The sequence below is a fragment of the Myotis brandtii genome, unplaced genomic scaffold (genome assembly GCF_000412655.1).
Source record: "Myotis brandtii unplaced genomic scaffold, ASM41265v1 scaffold314, whole genome shotgun sequence".
In the NCBI taxonomy this organism is placed as follows: Eukaryota; Metazoa; Chordata; class Mammalia; order Chiroptera; family Vespertilionidae; genus Myotis; species Myotis brandtii.
Genome location: NW_005362033.1, coordinates 2,487,655 through 2,502,383, shown reverse-complemented (window position 1 = coordinate 2,502,383; position 14,729 = coordinate 2,487,655). Strand labels below are relative to the sequence as shown.

At 42.7% G+C, this 14,729-nt stretch overlaps 1 protein-coding gene across 1 annotated transcript in view; it reads left to right on the top strand.

Annotated features, from left to right (window-relative positions):
• Positions 1-14,729, top strand: part of ULK2 (unc-51 like autophagy activating kinase 2) — a 110,854-nt gene that overhangs the window by 88,060 nt on the left and 8,065 nt on the right. Inside the window, exons 17-23 of the mRNA XM_014542812.1 lie at positions 1,666-1,811; positions 3,822-3,902; positions 5,983-6,269; positions 7,061-7,248; positions 7,804-7,907; positions 11,625-11,765; positions 13,032-13,240. Coding sequence (XP_014398298.1) covers positions 1,666-1,811; positions 3,822-3,902; positions 5,983-6,269; positions 7,061-7,248; positions 7,804-7,907; positions 11,625-11,765; positions 13,032-13,240 — 1,156 coding nt within the window. The remainder of the gene's footprint in view (positions 1-1,665; positions 1,812-3,821; positions 3,903-5,982; positions 6,270-7,060; positions 7,249-7,803; positions 7,908-11,624; positions 11,766-13,031; positions 13,241-14,729) is intronic.

Genomic DNA, 14,729 nt, shown 5'->3' with positions numbered 1-14,729 from the left:
TCCCTCCCGATTGAAAACAACAACCGCGCCCTCAGCCGCCAGCCCTCTCCACATGCACTCCGCACCTTAGTATTTCACTTCAGCACTGCGCCTCCTCTGAGTCTCGTATGGTTTCCTCTTTCCTCCTAGTTGTAGAACTTCCACTCAGCCAGCCTTCCTGTGGTTCTGGATGATGTCCGTTCCGTCTTTTAGTTGTATTTTTGAAGTGGTTGTTTGAGGCAGCAAACTCCGGCGTTAACCTATGCCGCCATCTTGGTTTTCCCCGACTTGCTGAGTTTTTATGTAGCTTCAAAGAGAAGTATCTGAAAAGGCTACCAAAATATTTCTCCCCTTTCCAGTTACATATCTGTGTAAGTCTGGGTTTCCTTCATATACTACACCCAATGTTATACAGGTTGAGTGTAGAAATAGTTATGAGAATCCACTTGTCATCTATTCAATCAGATATTAAGATTCGCAAAAATGTAAAATAATGTCACACTTCTCGCTAACTTACTTTGTTTTGGAAGATATAATTATTTTTCATAATTATGTTACCTGTATAAGTTATTTTTAATGAATTGATAATTGCAAAAATTTCTGTTTAACTTCTACTACAGTAAGTATCAGCTTGTATGTTGCATGAACAAAATCTCTCTGGGATCGTCAGTAATTTTAAGAGTATAATGGGGTATTAACACCCCCATATTTGAAAATGGTTGGTACAGCCCAGCTACTCGGTGGTTGAGCATCAACCCATGAACCAGGAGGTCACTGGTTTGGTTTGGTTTGGTTTGGTTTGGCACAAGCCCGGGTTGTGGGCTCAATCCCCAGGAGGAGGCATGCAGGAGGTGATCGATTGATGTTGATGCTTCTCTATACATCAGTGTTTCTATCTCTCCCTCTCCCTTCCTCTCACTCTAAAATCAATAAAAACATTTTAAAAATCCACTAGAAACCAGTTTGAGCATTAAAGAAAAGAACTATTGACTGCTAGTTCAATTTAAAAATGAGAGAGAAAATGGCTGGTATATATAACATTATCTTTTCTAAAGATGAAAGTATGATTATACAGTGGGCTTTTGAACAACACAGAGGTTAGGGCACCAATTCCCTGTGCGATTGAAAATTCGACTCCCCCAAAACTTAACTACTAATAGCCTACTGTTGACCAGAAGCCTTACCATATAAATAGTCAATTAATATATGTTAACATAAAGTTTATTAACATTGTGTATGTTATATATATTATATGCTGTATTCTTATAATAAAGTAAGCTAGAGAGAAGAAAATATTAAAATCATAAGAGAAAATACATTTACAGTATTTATTGAAAAAAATGTATATAGGTGGACCCGTGCAGTTCAAACCTGTGTTGTCCAGGGGCCGGCAGTGTGTGCAGTGCCGGGTGTGCCTGCAGTGCATTAGGAGCTCTGGAAGGATCAGAGGCTAAAACGGGGAGCCTTGTGCATAAGGTGGAGGGAGTGCTGGGAATTAGGAGAAGGGGTATGGGGAGAGGGAGAGTTCACTCTATAATGTTATGCACTTTATATTTGTGCCATGTGACTGTTACATATTTTTTAAAAATCTACTCCATGGCATATTTCTAGGAAGTTTTAGGAAAAAAAGACAATAAAGAGAGTCCTAGAACCTGTCAGAGGGAGTCATTTTCTTTTTCTTCCCAGGTCTGCAGTGGTGCGAAGGTCCAACACCAGCCCTATGGGCTTCCTCCGGGTGGGAGCCGGCTCCCCAGCGCCCGCAGACACAGCACAGACAGTCGGACGAAGACTCTCCACTGGGTCTTCCAGGCCTTATTCACCTTCCCCTTTGGGTACGAGTTTAAAGCAGTTGTCTTCAACCTTTTTTACTGCCAGATCTGACCTGGCACACTCTATGGGACCATTGGCTCACGGTGACAAAGAGTCTCAGCTGGGACCATATCCCACCCCCCTGGGTACACCCTGCCCCTTAGTCCCGCTCGAGAACCTCTGGGTAAATCTGTTAGGACGTCCATTGAAAATATAATACAAATGGATCTTTTGCATAAAAAGTATCTCCTTTGGGCTTGGGCTCTAAACAGAAAGTCAGAAAATCTAGGTTAAAGTACATAAAACCCCTACCCTACATACCACTCAGATTTCTGAGGATTAAAAGACAGTCGTGTACATAACAGCACCGCCTGTGACCAGGGAGAGATGTGGCGGTAGCCTTGTTACAGTCTGCCACCTCCTGGGAACTATGTACAGCAGAGGAACAGCTAAAACAGAGCAGAAACACAACAGCAACAACAAAACCCAACCAAACATAAAAACAAGCCTTAAAGCATACATTTAGTGAAAGTAAGACAGAGACCAGAGCAACTGGGATTGCAGAATTTGTGTAAAACAACATCCGTGTGGTGGGGAAGAAAAGGTGGTACAGAGAGGGCCCAGTAGGGGCAGATCTCAAAATTGAAAAAACAAAAAAACAACGCAAAACTTTTTTATACACACACGCACACACATTTCTAAAGGGAGAGGGCCGCCACCCTCAGCCAAGACTGCCGGAGTAGGATTCAGAGGGAATGGGAAGGTTGGGAGGAGGCAGAGCAAGGACGGTGCCCAGAAGCCCTGATTTCAAAACCACAGTGATAATGTTTAAAAAACCCACAAAAAAACATGTATCACCACCTCACCTGTTGCAATGGTTTTGAAGCTGTTTTTAGCTGATATTTTTTTTTTCAAACAAAATCTTGGCTCTGCCTCATCCTTCAGCAGCTCCTAAGGGACTCCAAGGTTTCCAGAGAAATGTTCCAAAACTTATCCTTGAACTCAAGGAAAAGGCTCTTCCTCGGGGTCTGCTAACCCTTTGCCTGCCGACCTAACCCCTTGGTCGGTGCCTCTTCCTTTTTGTAGACGTGGGTCTCTTGCCTACTTAAATCGCCTGAAGTCTTCACCAGCTCTCCTTTTTATTGGTTTGGGTCCTGAGAGGTACATGCAAAGAAAGTAGATGCAGAGATGTGCAAGAGAGATTGGGGGACACCTGTGCTGGATAAAGGGGAGGAAGCAGGAGTTCACAGGGAGCCCCCTGAGACTGCCATGCAGATGCGACCATCTGAGGGAAAGGAAGGAGTCCTGGCTGCAGTGCGGGCTCAGAGAGGTTAGCCCAGCTGAAAGAGTGTCCCCATGCACTGAGTTGTCCACATTTCCTGACCTGCTTGAACAAGCCTGAATGAATGCCTCGAACATATGCAGTCAGTGGCTGGGAGGCCTGGGGAGCAGGAATAGGGTGGATTCAGAGGGACAGTAGCTGGGCTGTCATTCAGCTCCACAAGCCCCCAACTCTGTGCACAAACTCTTTGTACTTCCCTGTTTTAAGGACATACTTGTTGCAGACACTGATTGTACATGGCTTTCTTTCCTATTGATCTTGTTTTAAAAGTATAGGTACTTTTGTCCTAACCGGTTTGGCTCAGTGGATAGAGCGTCGGCCTGCGGACTGAAGGGTCCCAGGTTTGATTCCGGTCAAGGGCATGTACCTGGGTTGCGGGCACATCCCCAGTAGGGGGCGTGCAAGAGGCAGCTGAATTGATGTTTCTCTCATTGATGTTTCTAACTCTGTATCCCTCTCCCTTCCTCTCTGTAAAAAAATCAATAAAATATATTTTTTTAAAAAAAGAGTATAGGTACTTTTGATCCTAGTATGCCCAGTACCCAGCACATTGGTTGTTTAGCTGAGCTAAATGTTTGCTGAGTAAATTTTGTAAACTACAATGTACTGTGCAATCTGCATGTATTGCCTGTCTCCATTCTTAGCCGGTTTTGAAGCATTTCTCTGCCCTGCCCCTGTTCCCTCTTTGCAGTTGGTGCCATTCCAGAGCCATGGAGTCAGTGCTGCTGTGGGCGCCCACAGGGCCAGGAATCCGGGAGGAGGAACTCTTCAGGTAGGAGATGGAGTTGGCATATTAATAACTAATCCTGTTATGAACTAGAGGTCTGGTGCACGAATTAGTGCACAGGTGGGGTCTGGCCGCAGGGTGTGGGAGGGTTGAGGGGTCACGGGTAGTCGGCGGGCTGGCCCCGCCCCCAATTGGGGGGGGCAATCGGGGGCGGTGCTGTGGGCAGTTGGCCGGCCCAGCCCCCTGGTTGAACTCCCAGTTGAGGGGACAATTTGCATATTAGCCTTTTATTATATAGGATGGATTTGAGTTATGTTTTTCTAGTCTTATCAAAAAAACAGAATCGGTGCCCAGTTGGTGTGGCCCTCTCTTTTTGGGTATATGATTCTTTTATGAAAATAAGTCTTAGGAATTAAGTAACTTAGCTAAATTTTGGTCATTGTCACACAGATAATGAAAACCTAGGTAATGAAATTTTGTTGCTTTGATTAATACTATTCTTTTTTTAATCCTTATTGTTGAAAGTATTACATAGATGCAGATGTAGCTGACCCCTTTTAGCTCACCCCGTCCCCAAGTAATACTATTCTTGATAAGAACTACTAGTTAGCATCAATAAAAAACAAATATAGATGTTTATTTGCTTTATTATGTACCATATATGCCTCCAAAGATGTGTGTAAATCGTGCTTTTTAAAGTCAAATCTTACTGTACGTGCATTTGAGGAGTTGGCCAGTTAAAGGAACTCTGATCCTTGGGAAAGCATACAAATTAGCTTTCCAGACCATAACACTTTGCCACTAATTTTACTTTTGTGCATATGCGCATGTACACACATGCGTATATATACCTGTGCCTGTGTGTGTTTAGCAGAACCCTGTTATGAAAAGTTAAATATCAAATTCAGTATGAAGTTAGCCAGGAGTGGTCAGTAGCAAAAGCTCCTATTGATGTCCGTTTTTAGAAAGATGATGGTTATTGATCACTGAGAAGATTTGTATGTTCTTAATGTTATCGGTGGTAGTTTGGCTTAGAAGTGCCAAAGAATTTGTAAGTGGAGCTCAAGGCTTAGTGGACCTTAAGTTGGCAGCAACCAGGTTTGTGTGGGTGAAGTCCCTTATTGCCAACTGCTCAGCATATCAAGACTGTCTCCCAGGCCCCTGGTAGGTATCCCCTTAGAGTCAAGAATATCTGAAGATTTTTTTATTGATTCTTAAAAAGAGAGGAAGGGAGAGAGCGAGACAAACATTGATGTGAGAATGACACATCGCATGGCTACCTCCTGCACACCCCCTCCTGGGGATTGGGCATATAACCTGGGTGTGTGCCCTGACCGGGAATCGAATTAGCAACCTTTTGGTGCATGGGATGATGTCCAGCCCATTGAGGCACATCAGCCAGGGCCATAAGCTTGTTAATTTTAAACAAATAAAATCAAATTCAGGAACAGTGTATTATCTAATTCTCTTTACATATCTTTTTTTTTTTTTTAAAGAAAGGAAGAAAGGGTTATTCTGGGTTCGTTTGAAAAGTTTATTTTAGTTGAGGTGTGAGAAAAGGGAATAATCACATTGTTAAACCCAAGTATGTGTTTATGTAAAGGGTGGAAATGATCCTGTTCATTCTAAGTGTTTGTTGTTTTGGTCCTAATTAGACCTCGAATTAATCTGAGTTATTTGCTAGCTGCTGATAAAGCAGCTAATATACCCGTTATCCACTTCTGTCTCCTGAGAATATCAGTGACAATGTTCTTGTCACTGGTTTGTAAAGGATGCCAAAAAAATAGTCTCCTGCCAAGTAAAGGCTTTCATTGAAATTCTCATTTTAAGAATTGTCTTCTTGCCCTGGCCGGTTTGGCTTGGTGGGTAGAGCGTCGGCCTGCAGACCAAAGGGTCCCAGGTTCGATTCCAGTCAAGGGCACATGCCTGGGTTGTGGGCTCGATCCCCAGTAGGGGGCATGCAGGAAGCAGCCAATCAATGATTCTCTCTCATCATTGATGTTTCTCTCCCTCTCCCTCTTTGAAATCAAATAAAGAAAGAAAGAAAGAACTGTTCTCTTAATCCTTATGTTTGTGCCATGTGCTTCTTCCCACTGGGTTAACACTGCATCTGTTTTCTTGGTAGGTTCTTCAGTGCCGCAGGCTCAGTCACCACAGTCTTTTTTCTTGGGTGCTAGACTGCAGAGCGCCCCCAGCCTCACTGACATCTACCAGCACAAGCAGAAGCTCAGAAAGCAGCACTCCGACCCCGTGTGCCCGTCCCACATGGGGGCTGGGTGCAGTCACTCCCCTCAGCCCAGTCGGCCGGGCAGCCTGGGGACTTCTCCCACCAAACACCTGGGGTCCTCTCCGCGGAGTTCTGACTGGTTCTTTAAAACCCCTTTACCAACAATAATTGGCTCTCCTACCAAGGTGTGTTTATTAAACCTTTGTAGGGGTTACGGCTTTGTTAGGTTAACATTGTGAAGTGGACGGATGGAGAGCCAGTTCAACAACAGACCACAAGAGAAATTGAAATGGAGGTCTTTTACTCACAGCTCCTGAAAGAGACATCCTGGGGTGGGTGCCTGGGGGGATGCCCAGACGGCGTGCAGCTAGGGAGAAGCAGGGTCTGGGTGCATGCCTTTATTGGGGTTCATGGGTAGAGTGTTTCGGATTCCTGGCTAAGGCTAGATTGCTCAATTCAAACCAAAAAGCAGAGTTCTGGTAAGCTCCATAGGGGTCTTACCTAAGGGGTACATGAGGAAGATTCTGGGAGGTGGGGCGTCACCTCAGGAGCTGACATTTGCTCGTGACGTGCGGGCTGCTAGCTGGGTCGTGCACTTACAGGCAAGTGTCAGTTTAAAGTCCCTGCAGTCCACTTGGCCAAACAGAATGGATGCAGAGGCAGCGATACCATGGAATAGCTGAACTGAGCTCTCTACAATAGGTCATGAACTAGTATGGAAAGGCCTTATGATGAGAAGAGCTACAATTTAATGAGCACTTGATATGTGCCAGGTGCAGTGTAGGCCCTTGACTTGAATGCTTTATGTACATTATCCCACTGAGGTGCCCACGGTTAGAGGCTGTAAGTGGAAGGGCCAGTATTTTAATCCAGTTCTGACCGACTCCAGAGTCAGTGCTCCTGGCTGCTGGGCTATGCAGCCTGCCAGTACTGAATGCTTTGCACATCGTAATAACCAGCTTACGTGTTTCTTTAGACCACAGCTCCTTTCAAAATCCCCAAAACACAAGCATCTTCCAACCTGCTAGCGTTGGTTCCTCGCCATGGGCCTTCTGAAGGGCAATCTAAAGATGGGGATGACCCACGGGAATGCTCTCATTGTCTCTTACTACCAGGAAGGGAGAGGCAGACGTCTGAGCAGCAAAGCAAGGCAGTGTTTGGCAGGTAAAAAACACCGTTTCCTTCCAGCTTTAAACATGAAAACTGCCCTGCTGGTGTGGCTCAGTGGTTGAGCATTGGCCCATTAACCAGGAGGTCACGGTTCAATTCCCGGTCAGGGCACATGCCTGGCTTGATGCTAGTAGGGGGCGTGAAGGAGGCAATCGATGTTTCTATCTATCTCTATCCCTCTTCCTTCCTCTCTCTAAAATCAATAAAAATGTATTTACAAATTAAAAAATAAACATGAAAACTACCATAGTACATATATTTCTGTTACAAAACAACCAGACCAAATTAGCTGGATATGAACTGTATACTTAGAGTCCGAAAACCGTAGATGCTTCCTGTAGCTGGAAATACAGAGCTCTTGCTGAATTTCCTGAATAGCCTATTTCTGCCTCTTGTTTATATTGGTTAATGAAGTTTATCTCTACCTTGAATTGTTATCTATTTTTGTCTCCTTGTTCTTTGGCTTCGAATTAACCCTTTTATGGCTTGGCTTAAATCCTTATTATTTACGTGTGGATTTTTCATTATTAAAATCACTCTTCTTTTTAGATCTGTCAGTACTGGGAAACTGTCCGATCAACAAGTCAAGACACTTTTAGGTGGACATCAGGGCAGCACAGACAGTTTAAATACAGAACGACCAATGGATATAGGTAAGAGAAAACTATTTGTTTTTGAGGGGGATGGGAGCAGGTAATTAGAAGTGTGAAATTGGTCTTTCTGGGCAAAGTCCAGGTGCCAGCAGGCTCCTGCGGGCTCTGGGAAGGGTGTGCTTCCTTGCCTTCTCCAGCTTCTGGACACTGCTCTCATTCCTGCTCAGCCCCTTCCGTCTGGAAGTCAGCAGTGGCCAGCCTAGATTCTGACCTGCCTCTCTATTCTGCACTTAAAGGACCCTTGTGATTACATGGGACCCACTGGGTTATCTCTTTATGTTAAGGTCAGTTGATTAGCAATTCTAATTCCACCTGCAACTTTAATTTCCTTTTGGCATGTAAGATAGTCTATGCAAAGGTTCCAGGGCTTAGGACATGGCCTCTTAGGCTGGGCTGGGGGTAGTTATTCTATGTACCTGCTTCTACTGATTGAGCATGCGCTTACTGGCCCAGATTTCTTTATCCTGTCCTTGTCCTTTTGTCTTTCTCAGTAGCCTATCAAGACAGGGACTTGTTCCATATCTTGATGACCAATGGCCTATGAGTTAGAAGGAATTCTGACCAAGATCATTTTTTATCAATAGGATAATACTGGCTAAAGTTAGGCTAAACACTCATGCATTCTTAACTATTTCTTATACAGCAAGGAGTTCCTGTAAAGACCCACAGGTCACTGAGATCCCTGGCCCTTGCATAGCTCTTCCAAGGGCTGTTACGTCTGCAGACCCACATTTAGATTCCAGACCTAACCCAGACTTGGATTTTAGGAATCTGTACCTAAATTTCAGAATCACTATTTTAGCCTCTTTAGTCTTGTTTTCTCTATTATTTTTTTTTTAATCCTCACCTGAGGGTATTTTTCCATTGATCTTTTAGAGAGAGTGGAAGAGAGAAACACCAATGTGAGAGAAACACATGGATTGGTTGCCTCCTGCATGAGCCCCAACCAGGGCCCAGGCTGGGGAGGAACCTGCAACCGAGGTCCATGCCCTTGACCGGAATTGAACCTGGCACCCTTTGTTGCCACAGGCTGACACTGAGGCAAACTGGCTAGGGCTATAATTTTTAAAAGTCATATTTGTCAAGATGTTTGCACAGGAGTAAGAAATGGGTAAATATATAGTCTCTTTAATATGTCAGAGTTTTTACTATTTTACACACCTTTATGCATGCCAAATGCATAGAGCTAGTGTAGGAATTTGAAGAAGCCACAAAGAATTTCTGAGAATTGGTTTCCTCTGGGGCCAAGGTGTTGTGTGACCTAGGAGCTGTGGCTTGGGAACCTACAGGCAGAGGTCTCTTGTGACACACTATAATTTCTTAATTGATTTTCCCATGAGCATCCAAAGGAGGGAATGTCTGGACTAGCAGATAACTGATTGAACATGATCTCTAATCCAAAGGGAATATGCCTAGGTGTGGACTTTTTAGTATTCATCATGCTTGGTGTTCTAAGCTTCCTGGAGCTGTGGTTGGGTTTTGTCATTAATTTTGAAAAATTCTCGGTCATTAGTACTTCAGATATTTCTGCTGTTCCTTTTCTCTTTCTTTGCCTTCTGATATTCCCATTGTGCATGTGGTACTCCGTTATAGTCGTCCACAGTTCTTGGGTATTCTTTGGTTTTTGTTTCTTTCCTTTCTTTCTTCTTCCTCTTTGCTTTTCAGTTTTGGAAGTTCCTATTGACATATCTCCAAGCTGATTCTCCCCTCAGCCATGTCCAGGCTTCGATGAGCTCATCAAATGTGTTATTCATCGATGTTTCAGTGATTTTTACTTGTAACATTTCCTTTTCTCAAGTGTCCCTCTCTCTACTTAGGTTACCCATCCGTTCTTACATGTTGTTTACTTTCTCCAATAGAGCCCTTAGCTCAGTTTCCTTACCATCACAGTCTTCATTTTGGGGGGACAGTGCCCTTAGGCATGAACTTCCCCATGTTCTGTTTCACATAAAGTCAGTTTCCTTGGAAGAGTCTCAGAATTCTCCGTTCTATGTGCTTTTTACGAAAAGTCACTAGAAACTGGGACAATTTTTTGAAAACAGCTTGCCTGAATGATTATATTATGTAGAATGACTTTTTCTAATTCTCTTTTAGAAAGAAATTTAAATTTCATAGAGCTTTTGAGTTCTACATGAATAGGTGTTAAGTAAAAGTTTGTGCATGTGAAACCAGATCTTTTTTTCTTAATTTTTAGGCATGCCCTGGCCAGTGTGGCTCAGTTGGTTGAGCAGAGATGAGAGAGAATCATTGCACCAAAAGGTCGCCGGTTTGATTCCCAGTCAGGGCACATGCCCAGGTTGTGGGTTTAATCCTGAGTCAGGGTGCAATGCAGAAGGCGATTGATATTTCTCTCTCTCTCTCTCTTTCTCTCCCTCTCCCTCTTGTTCTCCCACTCTCTCTAAAATCAATAATAAAAACATACTTAAAAATTTTTTAGCCATAAAATGCATTTTTGATAACTTTTATTCTTTTTTCTCTCTCCCACATGAATTTTATTATCATCATTTGAAATTATAATTTTTTTCTAATCATGAAATTTCAGTTTCTGGAAATAAAAATTATTGATAGTAGGAAATAGGAAAAACTTAAGCCTTAGTGAAAAAAAATAGGGTCATTGGCTCTGAAAATATACCCATGACCATCTTTAAATACTTTTATACCTAATAGAATAAAATCATAAAGATATTACATTAAGTGACAAGAGTACCTATGTCATTTTGTACATTTTGTGTAACAGTAGGTACTGTTAATTACTTCCCACTTATTCCTTGCTCCCTGGAAGGTTTTATGAACCCACATTTTTGCTGTTAAGTCAATGCTTTAAATGTGCTATGCTCTGTTGCAGAGAAGATGGACATTGAGAGATAATTTTTTTCTGTATCTGGTTCAGTCTCTCCTTTAAATTCATGATGTATGTAGTTAACTCCTACCTCCATTCTGTGGTCTCAGAAATGTAATGTGTTTCAGATGCTTGAGTGTGGAAACGCTTTGGACAACTTTTCTTGATTCTGCTTAGTTTGGTGGATGGGAGATTTTTCACCTTCTCTTCGTTCAGCCCATTAAGCCCCTTCGACACCTGTTGCGGCTCCCTGTCTTCCTGCAGTTGTAAGGGTGCGATTCTAAGGCATAAATATACTTTCACTCAATTTTCAACATCCTTCTGTAGCTCTGTTGCTATGGAGACTCCTGATCTACCTTCAGCTTTACCTCAAATTTTTATCCCCTATTCTTGGTTTCCACTTTTTCAAATTATCCTCAACAGGATAATTGACTGCAGTTGATTTGTTTTGTTTTTTATCCTCACCTGAAGGTATGTTTTTATTGATTTTTTTTTTTTTGAGAGAAAGAGAGAAACATTGATATGAGAGAGAAACATTGATCGGTTGCCTCCTGCACATGCCCCAATTGGGGATCGAACCTGCAACCTTTTAATGTATGGGACAATGCTCCAATCAACTGAGCCACCCAGCCAGGGCCAGTTCGTGTATTTTAAAAGTACACAGAAGTAACTGAATACTGGGCTTTGGTGTGAAAAAGATTCATAGCCATGAAAAGATTACTATAAAATAGTTTTAATGGATATCTGTATTGAATGCTTATTGTAAAAAAAAAACAAACAAACAAAAAAAACAATATAAAAGTGAAGGTCTCCCTATAATCCCACCCCCAATATAAACACTATCAAAGTAATGTGCCTTTCTGTGGCCGCCCCTGCAGGAGCCTGTGGTGTGGCCCTGGTGCCTCCTGGGGGAGCAGCAGCCAGCTCCAGGGCCGTCCTGTTCACTGTGGGGTCCCCTCCACACAGCGCCACGGCCCCCACTCGGACCCACACGGTCCTTCGACCAAGGACAACCTCAGGTGAAGGCTCGCCTCTGTAGTCTGTCTCACGCTTGGAGGGCGGTGTTCTGAGAATGGCGTAGTGTGGCTCAGATGGCTGAGTCACTGAGCCGCTCTGGAGTTCGGTTTCTTTTTCCAATGACACGGAAATAACTATTTTCTTAAAGGGTTATAAGAAATAAATGAGGCAATATTTATTAAAAAAAACCTTTATGAAGTAAAAGTACTATGTTATATACTTATATACTTGTGTTATACTGAAGGCTGGTTTTAGCGCATCCAGGAAAGGTTTTGAAAATGACAGGTGGTTTATCTTTGTTTTGTGTATTTTAAAACCTAATTTACCTTTTTTTTTCCTTTGTACTTTGGGTCCCAATCTTGGCACTTAATCCTACATTTAGACAGGATAGTAGATTGGTTTTATCATTTATACTCTATAAATAGGTTATTAATACCAAAACTTGAGAGAATATTTAGATTGGACTTGAAATGAGCTATCATTTACATTACTTTATAGATTACACATTGTGTCCTTTAAGTTCTCTCATGCTAAATAAGTTACTAATCAAGATTCAATAGATTAGTAAGAAAGGATATAAATAGACCACAAGAGAGCAAGTAGAGCTAATAATCTTGTTTTTAAGATTGAAAAAGTATTAAGAAGAAGCTTTCATTCTAAGAAAGGAACATTTGACGCCTGTTAACTAAGCCAGCGTTTAGAGCAGAGGTTCCCAGGCTGTGTGGTTAGCGGGCTCCTGCTGGCTCACAGCTGCTGCAGAGAGTGGTGGCGGTTCTTACAAAGCTGTTAAAAGTTTATGATACTTGCTCTGTGGTAATCCCATTCCTGTTTATCATACCTCTTTGGAGCATTAATCACAAGTGAATTACTGCAAAGAAGGGGAAATTTAGATTTTATTAGTGTTATTTGTGACATTAAAAGATCAGAAATAGTATAAATGCTTTCAGATGAACATTATGTATATAAATTTAATTAACGACTATTGCATCCACTGAGTTTTATAATTATGGAAATGTGGAGAAACAGGAAGAAATGTATAAGCTATAAATTGGGTTAAAGCAATATTTAAAAAGTAGCTATGATGACCTCTGTAAGATATACATAATGACAAGGTGTAAAGGTTGACAGGCAAAATAAAAGCTATTCGTATGTTCCAGTAGGATCGGTGCTTCTCGTTGCGTGTTTCCTGTGTTTCTCTGGTAGTGGGAGCAGCATGAGGGACTGTGCACCTTGCTGGCCCTGAGCCGCCGTGTCCTGTCTCCTTGCAGTGGGCTCCAGCAGCTCGGGGGGCTCCCTGTGCTCCGCAAGCAGCCGCGTGTGTGTGGGCTCCCCACCCGGGCCATGCTGGGGGCCATCCCCTCCGGGAGCAGAGGCGGCCCCCAGCCTGAGATACACGCCTTATGGGGCTTCGCCCCCCAGCCTGGAGGGGCTCATCACCTTTGAAGCGCCTGAGCTGCCGGAGGAGACGCTGATGGAGGTAGGGAAGAGAATCAGAACTCTGAAGTTTTTTTCTTCTCTTTAACTGACCTTTTCTGTTTGAAAAACATTGCTGGCGTATTTTCAGAATAATGTTGACCATGGCACTCATGCATGGCAAGCTTTGGTTGATGGGAAGTGACACACATAGATTTTGTGTTCTTAGTTTTTTAATCTGAAGTTTATTTACTACTTATAGGACTTCTGAAGTATAATCTTTCTCCTGAAACCATAACTTCTTATTCTTAAAGCTGCTTTTTCTTCATAAGATAGAAGTAATACACTTAAAGTCGGGCTTTAAAAAAATAAACCATGATGCCAGGTTAGTTACCTACATTGGAAAGTAAACCTGCCGAGCAGACTGGTGCTCACTTAGGTTTGTAGAGCAGCATCGTGTCTCCATGGACCCAGCTCTGCAGGGAAAAGCACGTCATGACCGCAAGCTTGCTGAGCAGCAGTCCAGAAAAGAGAGGTGTGTTTTGTGACTCCAAAGCAGGGGTGGGCAAACTTTTTGACTCGAGGGCCACAATGGGTTCTTAAACTGGACCGGAAGGCCGGAACAAAAGCATGGATGGAGTGTTTGTGTGAACTAATATAAATTCAAAGTAAACATCATTACATAAAAGGGTACGGTCTTTTTTTTTTTTTTTTTTTTAGTTTTATTCATTTCAAAGGGGCCGGATCCGGCCCGCGGGCCGTAGTTTGCCCACGGCTGCTCCAAAGACTACCTCCTCCACTGGCCTCGGGCAGCATTCCGTGGGCTGTGCTGGTCCTGTCCCTGAGTTCAATGCCAATGTAGTCTGCATTCCAATCTAAAATGGTTACTTCTCTGGACCAACTGAAAAAGAAACTCTCTCTCCATGCTGGGCCTCTAACATTTCTATCTTGTGTGAATGAGAATTACATATTTCACATAACAGACTGCATACAAAGCTTTAGTAGTGATCTTGTGGCAGGGTTAGTGGTGATTTTGAAAATGTGTAATACAATCTGAGACTGGGAAAGCAATCTTCAGAGGTTTTTCCATCTCCATCAACTTTGATGTAAATTGTGTCCACTGTGTGTGGGACGTCATGGGAGTGTCTGTGTTGGAGCACACGGCCCAGGTGCTGGCCTGGAGTGGACTTTCAGGAGTTGATTGGTTCATGCTCTTGTCTCTAGGAAAATGATTCTCTGGGAGAGGAAGAAACTTAGTCTCTTATTTCAGATTTGAAAATATATTTATAGGTAAAAAATAATCTCCAAACAACATTAACTTTAAAATACATTTTCACTGCATGCTATTGTGTCTGTCTATGCTTCCCTCTCTAACTGAAAAGATCACAGAAGTTTAGAGCTTTGGTGTTAGGAATCGCTGTTAACTGAAGAACCACCAGAAGTCAAGTTATAAGTCAGTAGCATTCACTAAACCAGGGGTCTTTAAACTACGGCCCGCGGGCCACATGCAAATACAAATATTGTATTTGTTCTCGTTTTGTTTTTTTACTTCA